Source organism: Phyllobates terribilis, unplaced genomic scaffold (genome assembly GCF_046119375.1).
Source record: "Phyllobates terribilis strain yellow unplaced genomic scaffold, ASM4611937v1 Scaffold_1739__1_contigs__length_219557, whole genome shotgun sequence".
Taxonomy (NCBI): Eukaryota; Metazoa; Chordata; class Amphibia; order Anura; family Dendrobatidae; genus Phyllobates; species Phyllobates terribilis.
The window spans coordinates 150,001-167,101 of NW_027364499.1; the positions used below are offsets into that span (position 1 = coordinate 150,001).

Genomic DNA, 17,101 nt, shown 5'->3' on the forward strand with positions numbered 1-17,101 from the left:
CAGCACGTGACGGCGGAGCCTCCAGGTAGGCTAGCAGGCAGGTAACAGGTGTGCGCTCCCAGGTGAGCAGGCAAGCTGGTCCTTAGACAGACTGACAGGAGTCGGTAGGCAGACCGTCGGACCTCAGGCTAGCAGGCAGGTAAGCAGAATATCAGGCAGGAATCAGACAGCAAACTGGCAGGAATCTGGCAGGTAACTGGCAACGGGACCTGAGGGCTGAAGCAGAGTAGTGAACAGTGCAACAACATTGCTCGGGCACCTCCATTTTGGAGGAGGTGCCTTATATATGGTGAAGTCCTCCGGCCATTGGCCGGGGACTCCTTAGGACGGCGCGCGCGGCCCCTTTAAGAGGGAGGGAGCGCGCGCGTGCGCGCGCCCTAAGCACAGTGGCCGGGAAGGAGCGCGCGCTGCCAGCAGAGCGGGAGGAGGACGCCGGGCTCGGAGCAGAGGGGTGAGGGGAACAGCGTCCCTGCCTAACAGAGGGCAGGGACGCCGGTGCTACAGTACCCCCCCTTTAGACCCCCCCCTTTTTTAGGCCAGAGAGAAATTTTAGCTAGGATGAGAGGGGCATGGATGTTCTCCCGGGGCTCCCACGTTCTCTCTTCAGGACCAAACCCCTTCCAATCTACTAGAAAAAAGGTCTTCCCTCTTACCCTTTTGGTGGCCAGAATGTTCTCTACCTCAAATTCGTTTTCAGCGGAAACCGAAGCAGGAGGCGTACCTGTAGACTTGGAAAAAGAGTTAAGTACCACAGGTTTGAGGAGAGATACATGGAAGGAGTTAGGGATCCGCAAGTTGGCCGGGAGTTTCAATTTATAGGCCACCGGGTTGATCTGACTGATGACCTCCAGAGGACCGATGAACCGAGGCTCTAACTTATAGGAAGGAATCTTGAGCCAGACCTTATCTCCTGGACGGAATTGAGGAGGATCCAGACGTTTTTTGTCAGCATGTCTTTTCATACGCTCGGATGACAGGAGTGCGGATCGGGTACTCTCCCATATGGAGGAAAATTTGTTAACAAGAGATTCCGCAGCCGGATTGTCCACCGAGGTGGAGACGGGAAATGGGATCCGAGGATGCTGACCGAAGACAACAAAAAACGGGGATTTGGAGGAAGATTCGCTCTCGTGATTGTTGTAAGAAAATTCGGCCCATGGCAGGAGATCCACCCAGTCTGAATGGTGGGCATTAACGAAGTGCCGGAGGTAACTGGTCAGGTTCTGATTGATCCGCTCCACTTGACCATTAGACTGTGGGTGGTAAGCGGAGGAGAAGTCCAGGGTGACGTCTAGCAGTTTACAAGTGGCTCTCCAGAAGCGTGAGGTGAACTGTACCCCACGATCCGACACGATGTGGAGGGGCAGGCCATGAAGACGGAAGATGTGGCGGATAAAGTCTTTAGCCAGCTCTGGTGCAGACGGGAGGCCTGGCAGGGGAACGAAATGAGCCATCTTGGAAAAGCGGTCAGCGACCACCCAAATGACCGTACAACCGGCAGAGACGGGGAGATCAGTTATAAAGTCCATTGCTATATGCTGCCAGGGGGCAGCAGGTACTGGGAGCGGAAGGAGGCGACCGGCTGGCAGATGTCTCGGAACCTTGTTGCGGGCGCAGGACACACAGGCAGAAACAAAGTCTATTACGTCCTTGTGCAGGGTAGGCCACCAGTAGTGCCGGGTAATAAGCTGGAGGGTCTTTTTCTGACCGGCGTGGCCAGCTAGTTTAGACGAGTGACCCCAGTGTAGGATCTTCTCCCGATCAGGTACTGATATGAACGTCTTACCGGGAGGGAGACGATTTAGACTCACGGGAGCCACCTGCATTACTCTGGCGGGATCAATGATGTGTTTCGGTTCCTCCTCGAGATCAGACACCAGAAAGGATCGGGACAAGGCGTCCGCCTTGATGTTTTTGTCAGCCGGGCGAAAATGAAGAATAAAATCAAAGCGAGCAAAAAACAAGGACCACCGAGCTTGGCGCGGGTTAAGTCTCTGGGCATGCTGGAGGTAAGCCAAGTTCTTGTTGTCAGTGTAAATTATTACCGGGTGAAGAGCCCCTTCGAGCAGGTAACGCCACTCCTCCAATGCCAGCTTGATGGCCAATAACTCTCGATCTCCTATGGAATAGTTGCGCTCAGAAGAGGAGAAGAGTTTGGAGAAGAAGCCACAAGTTACCATTCTCCCGGAAGATGATTTTTGGGTAAGTACCGCTCCGGCTCCAGAGGAGGAGGCGTCAACCTCCAGGAAGCACTGCTTGTTGCCATCTGGGCGATGCAGCATCGGGGCGGAAGAGAAGGCCTGTTTTAAGGAAAGAAAGGCTTCCTCTGCTTCGGGCGGCCATTCTCTGGGATTAGTGCCCTTACGGGTGAGCGCGGAAATTGGTGCAGTCCGGGAAGAGAAGTGCGGAATGAAGAGGCGGTAGTAATTGGCGAAGCCCAGGAACCGCTGAATGGCCTTCAACCCCTCCGGTCGGGGCCATTTCTCGATGGCAGACAGTTTCTCTGGATCCATTCGAAGGCCGGTCTGAGAAATAATGTAGCCCAAAAACGGAAGCGAGGTCTGCTCAAAGAGGCACTTCTCATATTTAGCGAAGAGGTGATTCTGCCTGAGCCTGAGCAGGACCTGACGAACGTCTCTCCGGTGAGTCTGGAGATCCGGAGAGAAGACCAAGATGTCGTCCAGGTACACCACTACGCAGGAGTAGAGAAGGTCCCGGAAGATATCATTGACCAACTCTTGAAAGACGGCAGGAGCGTTACAGAGACCAAAGGGCATTACCAGATATTCATAGTGGCCGTCCCGGGTGTTGAATGCAGTCTTCCATTCATCCCCTTGACGGATACGGACCAGGTTGTACGCCCCACGGAGGTCCAGTTTGGTGAAGATTCTAGCCCCCCTCAGACGATCAAATAATTCTGGAATGAGCGGAAGGGGGTACTTATTCTTCACCATGATCTGGTTAAGGCCTCTATCGTCTATACAGGGACGGAGAGAGCCGTCCTTCTTTTTTACGAAAAAGAAGCCTGCTCCCGCCGGGGAGGTAGATTTCCGGATGAATCCCCTGGCCAAATTCTCCTCAATATATTCGGACATCGACCGGGTCTCAGCAGCGGACAATGGGTAAATACGCCCACGGGGAGGCGTCGTATCGGGTAACAGGTCGATAGGACAGTCGTATGGTCTATGAGGGGGTAATGTCTCTGCCTCCTTTTTATTAAAGACATCAGCAAATGACCAATAGGGAATCGGAAGTCCAGGTAGATTAGTTGGGGTAGGAGAAGGACGGGCGGGATGAACAGGAACCAAACAAGTCTTATGACAGTCCTGTCCCCAGCGAAGGACTTCTCCGGTCTGCCAGTCAAGCACGGGTGCATGTCTCTGGAGCCAAGGTAGACCTAGTAAGAGGGCGTGAGAGAGTCCAGGCAGAACATGAAAAGAGATGCTCTCAGAATGCAGCATTCCCACCTGCAGAGTTACGGATTCGGTGATGAGCTGGATGGGACGTGGTAAGAGGCCCCCATCCACAGCAGCGACAGATAATGGTATAGCCAGAGGTTTGGTGGGAATGCGGTATTTTTCTACCAGGGCCTGTGAAATAAGATTCCCGGCCGCTCCAGAGTCAAGTTGGGCTAGTTCGAAATAGCGATTCTCCGCGCAGATAATTGAGACTGACAGCAGCAGAGATGGAGAGGATTTATTCTTGTCTAGGTCGACCTCTCTGAGCGAACCTAGACACAGGCGTTTCCCGACCTCTCCGGGCAGGTACGGATCCGGTGCTCCTTACTGCCACAGTAGAAGCAGCTCCCCTCGGCACGGCGTAAGTCCTGACGGGTTTTGACCATCTTGGTCTGGTCGACCTGCATAGGCTCAGGAGAGTGTACCTGGGGAGAAACGGAGGGAGTGACGGATTTCTGAAAAGTAGGAGCTAGACGTGGAAACCTCCTCTCACGGGTGACTTCTTTGGCACGCTCCTGGAACCGTAGGTCAATCCGGGTGGCAAGAGTTATTAGGTCATCGAGAGTGGTAGGAATGTCTCGACTGGCAAGTTCATCTTTAATACGGCCGGACAGACCCTCCCAGAAGACAGATACCAGAGCGTCGTTATCCCAGGCCAGCTCCGAGGCAAGGGTACGGAACCGTATGGCATATTGGCCCACGGTGAGACTTCCCTGACTGAGGCGTAGCAGAGATGACGCGGATGAGGTCTTCCGTCCAGGTTCGTCGAAGACTTTCCGGAAAGCCGTGAGAAAGGCAGGCAAGTCGGACACCAGGGGGTCTCCCCTCTCCCATAGAGGATTTAGCCTAGCCAGGCCAGGGCCTCCCCGGTGAGATGGGACATGATGAAGGCAATTTTGGCCCGGTCGGAGTTAAACTGGTGGGACAGGAGTTCAAAGTGCAGGGTGCACTGATTTAGAAAGCCCCGAGCCTGAGCAGAGTCGCCTCCGAAGCGAGGAGGTGCGGAAAGCCGGGGTCCGGGGTAGGATACCATAGTATTGGTGGGCAGCGGAGCTGCCGGATTGCGAGTCATGGCTCTGGCGGTGGTTGCTGGTGGAGCAGTCAGAGTGTCCAGGCGAGTATTGACATTCCGCAGGTGACCCAGGATGGACTCCTGTTGGGACCTCTGACGGGACAGTTCATGACACGGGTCCGAGTGAGGGAGCTTGGGTGCCACCGGGTTCCATGGCCCGAGCACACTGTAACGGGTCTGGGAGGCGGAATCTCTGAGCTACTATACAAGGGGGCGGTCCTTGTAAGGGAGCGGGTGGCGACCAGGGAAGACGGGCAGGCAGTCACAGCAGGTGACCGGGACAGTCTCTGAGTGAACGGGCTGGAGGTCACTGCAAGTGACCGGGGCAGTCTCTGGATGAACGGGCAGGAGGTCACGGCAAGTGACCGGGGCAGTCTCTGGATGAACGGGCAGGAGGTCACGGCAAGTGACCGGGGCAGTCTCTGGGTAAAGGGTAGGTACGACCTGTGATGGCAGAGCCTCCAGGTAGGCTAGCAGGCAGATGGTTGATGTGTGCTCCCAGGTGAGCAAGCGAGAGTCTCTGGAATGGCAGGTGGTCACAGCACGTGACGGCGGAGCCTCCAGGTAGGCTAGCAGGCAGGTAACAGGTGTGCGCTCCCAGGTGAGCGGGCAGGAGTCTCTGGAATGGCAGGTGGTCACAGCACGTGACGGCGGAGCCTCCAGGTAGGCTAGCAGGCAGGTAACAGGTGTGCGCTCCCAGGTGAGCGGGCAGGAGTCTCTGGAATGGCAGGTGGTCACAGCACGTGACGGCGGAGCCTCCAGGTAGGCTAGCAGGCAGGTAACAGGTGTGCGCTCCCAGGTGAGCGGGCAGGAGTCTCTGGAATGGCAGGTGGTCACAGCACGTGACGGCGGAGCCTCCAGGTAGGCTAGCAGGCAGGTAACAGGTGTGCGCTCCCAGGTGAGCGAGCAGGAGTCTCTGGAATGGCAGGTGGTCACAGCACGTGACGGCGGAGCCTCCAGGTAGGCTAGCAGGCAGGTAACAGGTGTGCGCTCCCAGGTGAGCGGGCAGGAGTCTCTGGAATGGCAGGTGGTCACAGCACGTGACGGCGGAGCCTCCAGGTAGGCTAGCAGGCAGGTAGCAGATGTGCGCTCCCAGGTGAGCGGGCAAGCTGGTCCATAGACAGACTGACAGGAGTTGGAGGGCAGACCGTCGGACCTCAGGCTAGCAGGCAGGTAGCAGAGGAGCGCTCCCAGGTGAGCGGGCAAGCTGGTCCTTAGACAGACTGACAGGAGTCGGTAGGCAGACCGTCGGACCTCAGGCTAGCAGGCAGGAATCAGACAGCAAACTGGCAGGAATCTGGCAGGTAACTGGCAACGGGACCTGAGGGCTGAAGCAGAGTAGTGAACAGTGCAACAACATTGCTCGGGCACCTCCATTTTGGAGGAGGTGCCTTATATATGGTGAAGTCCTCTGGCCATTGGCCGGGGACTCGTTAGGACGGCGCGCGCGGCCCCTTTAAGAGGGAGGGAGCGCGCGCGTCCTAAGCACAGTGGCCGGGAAGGAGCGCGCGCTGCCAGCAGAGCGGGAGGAGGACGCCGGACTCGGAGCAGAGGGGTGAGGGGAACAGCGTCCCTGCCTAGCAGAGGGCAGGGACGCCGGCGCTACACCATCAATATTGGATCGACACACACCCCAATATTCCTATCTGACCACAGACACCAAACTGTCTAGTTGCAAATGCAAAAAAAAAAAAACCTTGACCAGCACCTCCTTATAGTATGAACAGGTGCAAGCTGCAATGACTGCAAAACATACAAAAAAACACCGCAGCACTCTGTAAGGGCCAAGATATATGCGAACACTGGAAACATGAGATCTAAACTGCATTATTGCTAAATAAAATGTGCTTACAGTCCACCCATAAGCCAAGGGTGCTTTTAATTAGTGCTGGTTCCTACCTGCCCATTTAAAATTGTAGGCTTATAGAGTGCCCAAGAGTGGCATGAGGATAGGGACCCATCAGAGGGAGGTCACCTTGCCGTGGTTGAGGGCATACATGAATTGGCCAATTAATGCTCCAAGAACCTTCATTTTTTGTAAGTACATTTTATTTAGCGACAATGTAGTTTAGAGGTCATTTTCCAGTGTTTGCATATATCTTGGCCCTTACAGAGGGCGGCTGTATGTCTGGTTGCAGATGTCCCACTTCTCTGCCTCTTGAATCTACAAGTCTTTGACTCTTTCTCACAATAGATATCCTGCTTTATCCATTTGGTCCCTGCTTCAAAAGTTTGGGTAAATGAGCTCTTCTTCCCCTATCGATCACTAATTTCCTTTTACCCCATATGTCCACTGTGTAATTCTACGTCAAGGAGATTGAGTGTCGGTTCTTGTCCCAGATGAGGTGGGTGAATATGTCCTCCCTGGAGATGTCTCATGGATCTTAATCGGTGAGGATGGGAATCATCCTTCTGACTAGTCCGGCATGTTCACTGAGAGTTCTCCATGTCTTTCAGATAAGCTTTGCTTTAACACCTTCTTCAACTATGAGGACATGCAGGAAATCACCAAGCATTTTGTTGTGTGTCATGTTGATGCCCCCGGCCAGCAGATGGGTGCTTCCCAGTTTCCCCAAGGGTAAGTAACACCCTTCATACCTCCAGAAAGTGCAGTCTCCTCCTTACAGGAAACTCTCACTACTTCCCTCTCTTCATACAGCTATCAGTATCCCACCATGGAGAACCTGGCGGCCATGATCCCGAGTGTCCTGCAGCACTTTGGGTGAGTTTAGTGGCATCATCTGCACACACAAGTCCACCACTTACCTGCATGGAGCAACCACACACAGAGCATGCGACCAGGCCTCCGACATGCTGCTTCTTGGTGTGCGACTAGGCCTCCGACATGCTGCTTCTTGGCGTGCGACTAGGCCTCCGACATGCTGCTGCTTGGCGTGCGACTAGGCCTCCGACATGCTGCTGCTTGGCGTGCGACTAGGCCTCCGACATGCTGCTGCTTGGCGTGCGACCAGGCCTCCGGCAGGCTGCTTCGGGCGTGCGACCAGGCCTCCGACATGCTGCTGCGGGCGTGCGACCAGGCCTCCGGCATGCTTCTGTATGGCGTGCGACCAGACCTTCCAACACTTGGCTGCAGATTTGTAATCAGACTATAGATGAATTACTGTGGTGATGAGGACCTCACACATGACCATGGACATTCAGGTCTCGTACAAGTGACCAGACTCCACATTGGTGACCGTGGGCACACATGATCAGATCGCACACAGTGGCCGGGTGATGAGACATGACGTGGAGATGCGTTCAGACTTTGCACATGTCACCATGGACAGGACTTTACACATATGATGATTCTGTGTTTTGCAGCTTCCAGACGATCATTGGGATTGGAGTTGGTGCCGGATCTTATGTTCTTGCAAAATTTGCTGTAAGTCTGCCATGATTGTCATCTGAAAAATAGAACAGATTATGTTGGTCTGCGGAGCGCCCCCTAGAGGTGGTCATGTTGCTTCAATCTTCTGTTTCCTTGTAGCTGATTTTCCCAGAGATGGTGGAAGGGTTGGTGCTCGTCAACATTGATCCCAATGGAAAAGGCTGGATTGACTGGGCAGCATCAAAGGTACAGTAAGGGAAAGAAACCAGTCAGAGCCAAGTGAGCCACCATGTCATGGCGAAGCCCCTTCAGTGCCCCTGACAGCTGGAGACCTTTAACTCGGATCTATATTATAGTCTCCTATTCCCTGCATGGATCTGACCTCTGAACCCCTTCAGCAGCACCTAACCCCTCGCTGACCACATACTGAGAGTTTGCTGCCTTCTCTCCACAGCTGTCCGGACTGACGAGCTCTCTCCCTGATACTGTGCTGTCTCATCTTTTCAGTCAGGTACTGTTATTCTGCGTCACACAGCGAATGGATATCTGTATGGCCGTACTAGCGACCCTGCCTCCTGTAGAGCCAATAGTGTGGCCACCGTAAGCGACCCCGACTCCTGTAGAGCCAATAGTGTGGCCACCGTAAGCGACCCCGACTCCTGTAGAGCCAATAGTGTGGCCACCACTAGCGACCCTGCCTCCTGTAGAGCCAATAGTGTGGCCACCGTAAGCGACCCTGCCTCCTGTAGAGCCAATAGTGTGGCCACCACTAGCGACCCTGCCTCCTGTAGAGTCAATAGTGTGGCCATCATAAGCGACCCTGCCTCCTGTAGAGCCAATAGTGTGGCCACCATGAGCGACCCTGCCTTCTGTAGAGCCAAGAGTGCGGCCATGAGCGACCGTGCCTCCTGTAGAGCCAATAGTGTGGCCACCTCTAGCGACCCTGCCTTCTGTAGAGCCAATAGTGTGGCCACCGCTAGCGACCCTGCCTTCTGTAGAGTCAATAGTGTGGCCACCGTAAGCGACCCTGCCTCCTGTAGAGCCAATAGTGTGGCCACCGCTAGCAACCCTGCCTTCTGTAGAGCCAATAGTGTGGCCACCACTAGCGACCCTGCCTCCTGTAGAGACAATAGTGTGGCCACCGTAAGCGACCCTGCCTCCTGTAGAGCCAATAGTGTGGCCACCACTAGCGACCCTGCCTCCTGTAGAGTCAATAGTGTGGCCATCATAAGCGACCCTGCCTCCTGTAGAGCCAATAGTGTGGCCACCATGAGCGACCCTGCCTTCTGTAGAGCCAAGAGTGCGGCCATGAGCGACCGTGCCTCCTGTAGAGCCAATAGTGTGGCCACCTCTAGCGACCCTGCCTTCTGTAGAGCCAATAGTGTGGCCACCGCTAGCGACCCTGCCTTCTGTAGAGTCAATAGTGTGGCCACCGTAAGCGACCCTGCCTCCTGTAGAGCCAATAGTGTGGCCACCGCTAGCAACCCTGCCTTCTGTAGAGCCAATAGTGTGGCCACCATGAGCGACCCTGCCTCCTGTAGAGTCAATAGTGTGGCCACCACTAGCGACCCTGCCTCCTGTAGAGTCAATAATGTGGCCACCGTAAGCGACCCTGCCTCCTGTAGAGCCAATAGTGTGGCCACCGTAAGCGACCCTGCCTCCTGTAGAGCCAATAGTGTGGCCACCGTAAGCGACCCTGCCTCCTGTAGAGCCAATAGTGTGGCCACCACTAGCGACCCTGCCTCCTGTAGAGTCAATAGTGTGGCCATCATAAGCGACCCTGCCTCCTGTAGAGCCAATAGTGTGGCCACCATGAGCGACCCTGCCTTCTGTAGAGCCAATAGTGCGGCCATGAGCGACCGTGCCTCCTGTAGAGCCAATAGTGTGGCCACCTCTAGCGACCCTGCCTTCTGTAGAGCCAATAGTGTGGCCACCGCTAGCGACCCTGCCTTCTGTAGAGTCAATAGTGTGGCCACCACTAGCGACCCTGCCTCCTGTAGAGCCAATAGTGTGGCCACCACTAGCGACCCTGCCTCCCGTCGAGGTAACAGTGTGGCCGCCACTAGCGACCCTGCTTCCCGTCGAGGTAACAGTGTGGCCACTACTAGCGACCCTGCCTCCCGTCGAGGTAACAGTGTGGCCGCCACTAGCGACCCTGCCTCCCGTCGAGGTAACAGTGTGGCCGCCACTAGCGACCCTGCCTCCCGTCGAGGTAACAGTGTGGCCGCCACTAGCGACCCTGCCTCCCGTCGAGGTAACAGTGTGGCCGCCACTAGCGACCCTGCCTCCCGTCGAGGTAACAGTGTGGCCGCCACTAGCGACCCTGCCTCCCGTCGAGGTAACAGTGTGGCCGCCACTAGCGACCCTGCCTCCCGTCGAGGTAACAGTGTGGCCGCCACTAGCGACCCTGCCTCCCGTCGAGGTAACAGTATGGCCACCACTGACTTGTACGCAGTATAATGCTGCCTTATTGTGGTCTTTCTTGCCCCAGGAGGAGCTAATGAATAACACGGAGCTCGTGCAGAATTACCGCCAGCAGATCAGTAGCTGTGTGAACCAGAGCAACCTGCAACTCTTCTGGAACATGTACAACAGGTGAGCGCTCTCCACCATGACAGCAGAGGAGGGGACTATTAGTAACACATGATGGCGTGTGACGTCGCGCCTAGAAGGTTACATAGTGGATCCGTGTAGATGGGATGTAGCGCTGGGGGATCCACTACCAGTCGCCCATCGTATACTGCCCTTTCTCTCACGATTGTTTCTCATCCTCAGTCGAAGAGACTTAGAAATGAATCGGCCTGGGACTGTTCCAAATGCCATAACCCTTAGGTAAGTGATTGTACATAGTAGACACCATACAGAGGATGGTGCACAGACACCACCACATGCAGCAACGTCATGGGAGTGTGTGCGTTGTACCCTTGCTGATGCCATGGTACAGCGAAACGTTGGGAGGCTATAGAGCGCTTTTATTTACCAGCAGGAAGAGGTGGTCAGGGAGAAGATCCCTTATAAGCTGGGGCCTATAAAACGCGTTGTGCAGAGCTCTGCTTTCAGGTGGACACGTTTTGTGGCATTTGGTGTGTGAATACAGATGAATCCACGTCCAGACTATCGGGCTTTGTGCTGTCTCCAATCCTTGTCCTTCTCGTCCCGCAGGGCTCCAGTGATGCTGGTGGTTGGAGATAACTCCCCGGCTGAAGACGGCGTGGTGCGTCCAGTGCTTATGTATCTATGACCCCCTGGTTAGGGATCAGATACGTGTAGCCGATCTATGACCCCCTGGTTAGGGATCAGATACGTGTAGCCGATCTATGACCCCCTGGTTAGGGATCAGATACGTGTAGCCGATCTATGACCCCCTGGTTAGGGATCAGATACGTGTAGCCGATCTATGACCCCCTGGTTAGGGATCAGATACGTGTAGCCGATCTATGACCCCCTGGTTAGGGATCAGATACGTGTAGCTGGGCCACAGGTGTCAACAATGGGTCGCCAGATCCCGAGATTGCTGACGGGAATCGCTTTGCTTCCCAGGGATTTTATCAGGTTATTTAAAGATTAGATCACTTTGCAGTAGATCTCTAGTGATCTACTTAGTATACTCTGGGGTCACAGCCATCTGTATTGTAAGCCTCCCATGATGTCAGCGCATTACACTGCGACCCTCCTGACTGCACTTTCCTTACCTGACAGGTTGAATGTAATTCCAAGCTCGATCCGACAACTACAACGTTCCTGAAGGTACAGTCATCCGTCCTCAGAATCTACCACATGTGTGGCCTAAAGTGCGGCCCCTGTCCCTCATGTTTGGTCTCCTCTCCTTGTATTTGCTTTCTCCTTCTCAAACCTTCACAGTGTATATGACCTCTGCCCTCTCTTCCCTTTGTGCGCAGCCTACTCTTCCCCTGTGAGCGGTCACCCCCCCCCCTTCCCCTGTGCACAGTGCTCTCCTATCTCCCCCGGTCCTCTCCCTTCCCTCTCTTCCCCGTGCTCATCTATCTCCCCTCTCCCATGCCCGGTCCTCTCACTCCTTGTACACAGTCCTTTCTTCCCTCCCCCCCGTGCACAGTGTTCTTCTATCTGCACTCCCCCATGCACGGTCCTCTCTGCCTCCTGTGCACAGTCCTCAAGCCGCCCCTCCCTGTATGCAGTCCTCTCCCTCCCTGTGCACAGTCTTCTTTCTTCCCTCCTCCCCTCCCTGTACGCAGTCCTCTTTCTCCCCCTGTAGCCTCCCCTCCCTGTACGTGGTCTTCTCCTTCCCTGTGCACAGTCCTCTTCCTTCCGCTCCTCTGTCTCCCCTCCCTGCGCGCGCTCCTCTGTCTCTCCTCCCTGCGCGCGCTCCTCTGTCTCCCCTGCCTGCGCGCGCTCCTCTGTCTCCCCTGCCTGCGCGCAGTCCTCTGTCTCCCCTGCCTGCGCGCGCTCCTCTGTCTCCCCTGCCTGCGCGCAGTCCTCTGTCTCCCCTGCCTGCGCGCGCTCCTCTGTCTCCCCTGCCTGCGCGCGCTCCTCTGTCTCCCCTGCCTGCGCGCGCTCCTCTGTCTCCCCTCCCTGCGCGCAGTCCTCTGTCTCCCCTCCCTGCGCGCAGTCCTCTGTCTCCCCTCCCTGCGCGCAGTCCTCTGTCTCCCCTCCCTGCGCGCGCTCCTCTGTCTCCCCTCCCTGCGCGCGCTCCTCTGTCTCCCCTCCCTGCGCGCGCTCCTCTGTCTCCCCTCCCTGCGCGCGCTCCTCTGTCTCCCCTCCCTGCGCGCGCTCCTCTGTCTCCCCTCCCTGCGCGCGCTCCTCTGTCTCCCCTCCCTGCGCGCGCTCCTCTGTCTCCCCTCCCTGCGCGCGCTCCTCTGTCTCCCCTCCCTGCGCGCGCTCCTCTGTCTCCCCTCCCTGCGCGCGCTCCTCTGTCTCCCCTCCCTGCGCGCGCTCCTCTGTCTCCCCTCCCTGCGCGCGCTCCTCTGTCTCCCCTCCCTGCGCGCGCTCCTCTGTCTCCCCTCCCTGCGCGCGCTCCTCTGTCTCCCCTCCCTGCGCGCGCTCCTCTGTCTCCCCTCCCTGCGCGCGCTCCTCTGTCTCCCCTCCCTGCGCGCGCTCCTCTCTCCCCTCCCTGCGCGCGCTCCTCTGTCTCCCCTCCCTGCGCGCGCTCCTCTGTCTCCCCTCCCTGCGCGCGCTCCTCTGTCTCCCCTCCCTGCGCGCGCTCCTCTGTCTCCCCTCCCTGCGCGCGCTCCTCTGTCTCCCCTCCCTGCGCGCGCTCCTCTGTCTCCCCTCCCTGCGCGCGCTCCTCTGTCTCCCCTCCCTGCGCGCGCTCCTCTGTCTCCCCTCCCTGCGCGCGCTCCTCTGTCTCCCCTCCCTGCGCGCGCTCCTCTGTCTCCCCTCCCTGCGCGCGCTCCTCTGTCTCCCCTCCCTGCGCGCGCTCCTCTGTCTCCCCTCCCTGCGCGCGCTCCTCTGTCTCCCCTCCCTGCGCGCGCTCCTCTGTCTCCCCTCCCTGCGCGCGCTCCTCTGTCTCCCCTCCCTGCGCGCGCTCCTCTGTCTCCCCTCCCTGCGCGCGCTCCTCTGTCTCCCCTCCCTGCGCGCGCTCCTCTGTCTCCCCTGCCTGCGCGCAGTCCTCTGTCTCCCCTGCCTGCGCGCAGTCCTCTGTCTCCCCTGCCTGCGCGCAGTCCTCTGTCTCCCCTGCCTGCGCGCAGTCCTCTGTCTCCCCTGCCTGCGCGCAGTCCTCTGTCTCCCCTGCCTGCGCGCAGTCCTCTGTCTCCCCTGCCTGCGCGCAGTCCTCTGTCTCCCCTGCCTGCGCGCAGTCCTCTGTCTCCCCTGCCTGCGCGCAGTCCTCTGTCTCCCCTGCCTGCGCGCAGTCCTCTGTCTCCCCTGCCTGCGCGCAGTCCTCTGTCTCCCCTGCCTGCGCGCAGTCCTCTGTCTCCCCTGCCTGCGCGCAGTCCTCTGTCTCCCCTGCCTGCGCGCAGTCCTCTGTCTCCCCTGCCTGCGCGCAGTCCTCTGTCTCCCCTGCCTGCGCGCAGTCCTCTGTCTCCCCTGCCTGCGCGCAGTCCTCTGTCTCCCCTGCCTGCGCGCAGTCCTCTGTCTCCCCTGCCTGCGCGCAGTCCTCTGTCTCCCCTGCCTGCGCGCAGTCCTCTGTCTCCCCTGCCTGCGCGCAGTCCTCTGTCTCCCCTGCCTGCGCGCAGTCCTCTGTCTCCCCTGCCTGCGCGCAGTCCTCTGTCTCCCCTGCCTGCGCGCAGTCCTCTGTCTCCCCTGCCTGCGCGCAGTCCTCTGTCTCCCCTGCCTGCGCGCAGTCCTCTGTCTCCCCTGCCTGCGCGCAGTCCTCTGTCTCCCCTGCCTGCGCGCAGTCCTCTGTCTCCCCTGCCTGCGCGCAGTCCTCTGTCTCCCCTGCCTGCGCGCAGTCCTCTGTCTCCCCTGCCTGCGCGCAGTCCTCTGTCTCCCCTGCCTGCGCGCAGTCCTCTGTCTCCCCTGCCTGCGCGCAGTCCTCTGTCTCCCCTGCCTGCGCGCAGTCCTCTGTCTCCCCTGCCTGCGCGCAGTCCTCTTCCTTCACCCCCACCCTCCCTCCGCGCGACCGTCTCCCCTGCCTGCGCGCAGTCCTCTTCCTTCACCCCCACCCTCCCTCCGCGCGACCGTCTCCCTGTATGTGCTGCAGCCTCCTCGCCTTTCCTTGTTTGGCCTCCTCTTCCTCCCCCCCGCGCGGCCTTCTCCCTGTATGTGCTGCAGCCTCCTCGACTTTCCTTGTTTGGCCTCCTCTTCCTCCCCCCCCCGCGCGGCCTTCTCCCTGTATGTGCTGCAGCCTCCTCGCCTTTCCTTGTTTGGCCTCCTCTTCCTCCCCCCCGCGCGGCCTTCTCCCTGTATGTGCTGTAGCCTCCTCCTCCTCCTCCTCCTCCTGCAGTGTGGAAGCTGTTGAGGAGCCGGTGTCTCAGCCATGTCTTAGCGTTAGTCTTCTATTACTTCTGCTCCCCTCTTGTCGCACACAGATGGCGGACTCTGGAGGACTTCCACAGGTCACCCAGGTATCTATCCTCCCGTCGTAGCCCGTCCAGTCTCATTTCATTGTTACCAGACAAGTTACAAGCGCCCCCTAGTGGTCATCTCCTAGGGAGAGTGGCCAGTGAGCGGCACAAAAAGCAAAATCAACAACATCCGCCGGGGGGCTACTCCACATTTATTCTATTCTTGTGTATAAATGCTATTAAATGCCGATAATGAGTGACACCATGGCTCATTTCTTTTCACAGCCTGGAAAGCTGACAGAAGCTTTCAAATACTATCTTCAAGGAATGGGATACAGTAAGTTCAGCTCTGCCAGACTGCGGCCCCAGGGTCTCGGGAGGGTGGTGGCCCTCTGGAGGATGGTGTCCCCTGTGTCCTGGCATCTTGGGAGTGTGGTGGCCCTTTGGCTCTCGGGAGGGTAGTGGCCCCTGTGTCCTGGCATCTCGGGAGGATGGTGTCCCCTGTGTCCTGGCATCTCGGGAGGGTGGTGGCCCTCTGGAGGACGGCGGCCCCCGTGTCCTGGCATCTCGGGAGGGTAGTGGCTCTCGGGAGGGTGGTGGCCCTCTGGCTCTCGGGAGGATGGCGGCCCCTGTGTCCTGGCATCTCGGGAGGGTGGTGGCCCTCTGGCTCTCATGAGGGTGGTGGCCCTCTGGAGGACGGCGGCCCCCGTGTCCTGGCATCTCGGGAGGATGGCAGCCCCCGTGTCCTGGCATCTCGGGAGGGTGGTGGCCCTCTGGCTCTCGGGAGGGTGGTGGCCCTCTGGCTCTCGGGAGGGTGGTGGCCCTCTGGCTCTCGGGAGGGTGGTGGCCCTCTGGCTCTCGGGGGGGTGGTGGCCCTCTGGCTCTCGGGGGGGTGGTGGCCCTCTGGCTCTCGGGAGGGTGGTGGCCCTCTGGAGAACGGCGGCCCCTGTGTCTCGGGAGGACGGCGACCCCCGTGTCCCGGCGTCTCGGGAGGACGGCGGCCCCCGTGTCCCGGCGTCTCGGGAGGTGTGTCTGGACACATTTCATCTGTCTTTTGACTGTCCTCTTGGTCTCTGTATCCTCAGTCTGTTCTTGCCTCGTACACTTCATGTGTCTGATTTTTTTCTCTGTTCTACACCTCTTTTCCTCTGTGCTCACACTGACTCTGAAATCTCTGCGGCTCGATATTCTGTTTATGGTGATCGCAGCATATTGGTACCTGTTGTCTCAATGTCCCATTTCTGTGTCTTCTCCCCTCCTCATCACTCCCCACTGGACTCTTCACCCCCTTCCCCTGCTTCCTTCCTCATCTTTTCCCCCCAGTTGCCTCCTTGAAGGATCGGAGACAGAGTGCCAGCGCAGGTATCCCATCACACGGTCTGCTGAATAGATTGCATGCTCCTGGGTTCAGTGTCCTACCTCTGCTCCACCTGGGCTGCTTTTCCCTCCAAATGACTGGGTTATTCCAGCAGTTCTCCAGCGTCAGACGCTCACGCTCTCCCCATCATCTTCTTCCACACATATAGAAGTGACGTCTGCAGCTGCACATCACCCATTCTGGACATTACGGCACGTCCTATATGGGGATATACTCCGGGAAGTGTCCCACGCGGGTGTACAGCTCCAGTGTATGTGACTGTATACGGCACAGTGGCACAGCCTGTATGAGTGCACCCGGCTCACTTACTGCCCGTATCCCCTTGGATGCAGAGCATCTAATGCCAGGTACATACATAGGTACACAATGTCACTGGGGTATCACATAGGTCTGCAGGTAAGGCACATCATTGCTTGTAGTCCTCATACTCTCCCCCTATACTATATCCTGGCCCAATCTTCTGTCATTGAGCTGTAGAGCGCACCCTGAACCTGGAGGTCCCCGATCCCCCTGAACCTGGAGGTCCCCGATCCCCCTGAACCTGGAGGTCCCCGATCCCCCTGAACCTGGAGGTCCCAGATCCCCCTGAACCTGGAGGTCCCAGATCCCCCTGAACCTGGAGGTCCCAGATCCCCCAGACCCGGGGTTACCGCTCATGCTCCACACCTCACATGGAGCTTCATGTAAAAGGAAAGGTGTTGAGAAACGAGCAGCATGCCGACCAAAGGAGGAAGCTGGCTGCCTGGATTACTCGGGCACAGTCCAGCCTCCTCTCCCCCAGCCACTGCAGCCATCGCTTTCCCACAACCCTGCATGGGAGGTTGAAGCTTTCAGCCTGTGTCCGGTAGTGAGCAGCTCATGCTTTTGCGGTATCTTACTTTCGTTCTGCTCTTTGTAAATGTTCAGCCGCTGGTTCTGAATTTTCACTTCTTGACTCTT

General features: G+C 57.9%; 1 protein-coding gene across 7 annotated transcripts in view; it reads left to right on the forward strand.

Annotated features, from left to right (window-relative positions):
- NDRG4 (NDRG family member 4) overlaps nucleotides 1–17,101 on the forward strand; it is a 70,485-nt gene that overhangs the window by 51,710 nt on the left and 1,674 nt on the right. For 6 of the 7 annotated variants that reach the window (XR_012308901.1, XM_073669037.1, XM_073669039.1 and 3 more), the window contains 12 exons: nucleotides 6,988–7,108; nucleotides 7,190–7,252; nucleotides 7,855–7,915; nucleotides 8,021–8,107; nucleotides 8,316–8,372; nucleotides 10,353–10,456; nucleotides 10,637–10,693; nucleotides 11,024–11,075; nucleotides 11,561–11,608; nucleotides 14,809–14,844; nucleotides 15,070–15,121; nucleotides 16,108–16,146. Coding sequence is in view for 6 of the 7 variants with exons in the window: in XM_073669037.1 (XP_073525138.1) it covers nucleotides 6,988–7,108; nucleotides 7,190–7,252; nucleotides 7,855–7,915; nucleotides 8,021–8,107; nucleotides 8,316–8,372; nucleotides 10,353–10,456; nucleotides 10,637–10,693; nucleotides 11,024–11,075; nucleotides 11,561–11,608; nucleotides 14,809–14,844; nucleotides 15,070–15,121; nucleotides 16,108–16,146 (777 nt within the window). In the remaining variant the exon portion in view is untranslated. The remainder of the gene's footprint in view (nucleotides 1–6,987; nucleotides 7,109–7,189; nucleotides 7,253–7,854; nucleotides 7,916–8,020; nucleotides 8,108–8,315; nucleotides 8,373–10,352; nucleotides 10,457–10,636; nucleotides 10,694–11,023; nucleotides 11,076–11,560; nucleotides 11,609–14,808; nucleotides 14,845–15,069; nucleotides 15,122–16,107; nucleotides 16,147–17,101) is intronic. The other variant, XM_073669036.1, reaches the window with a different exon arrangement.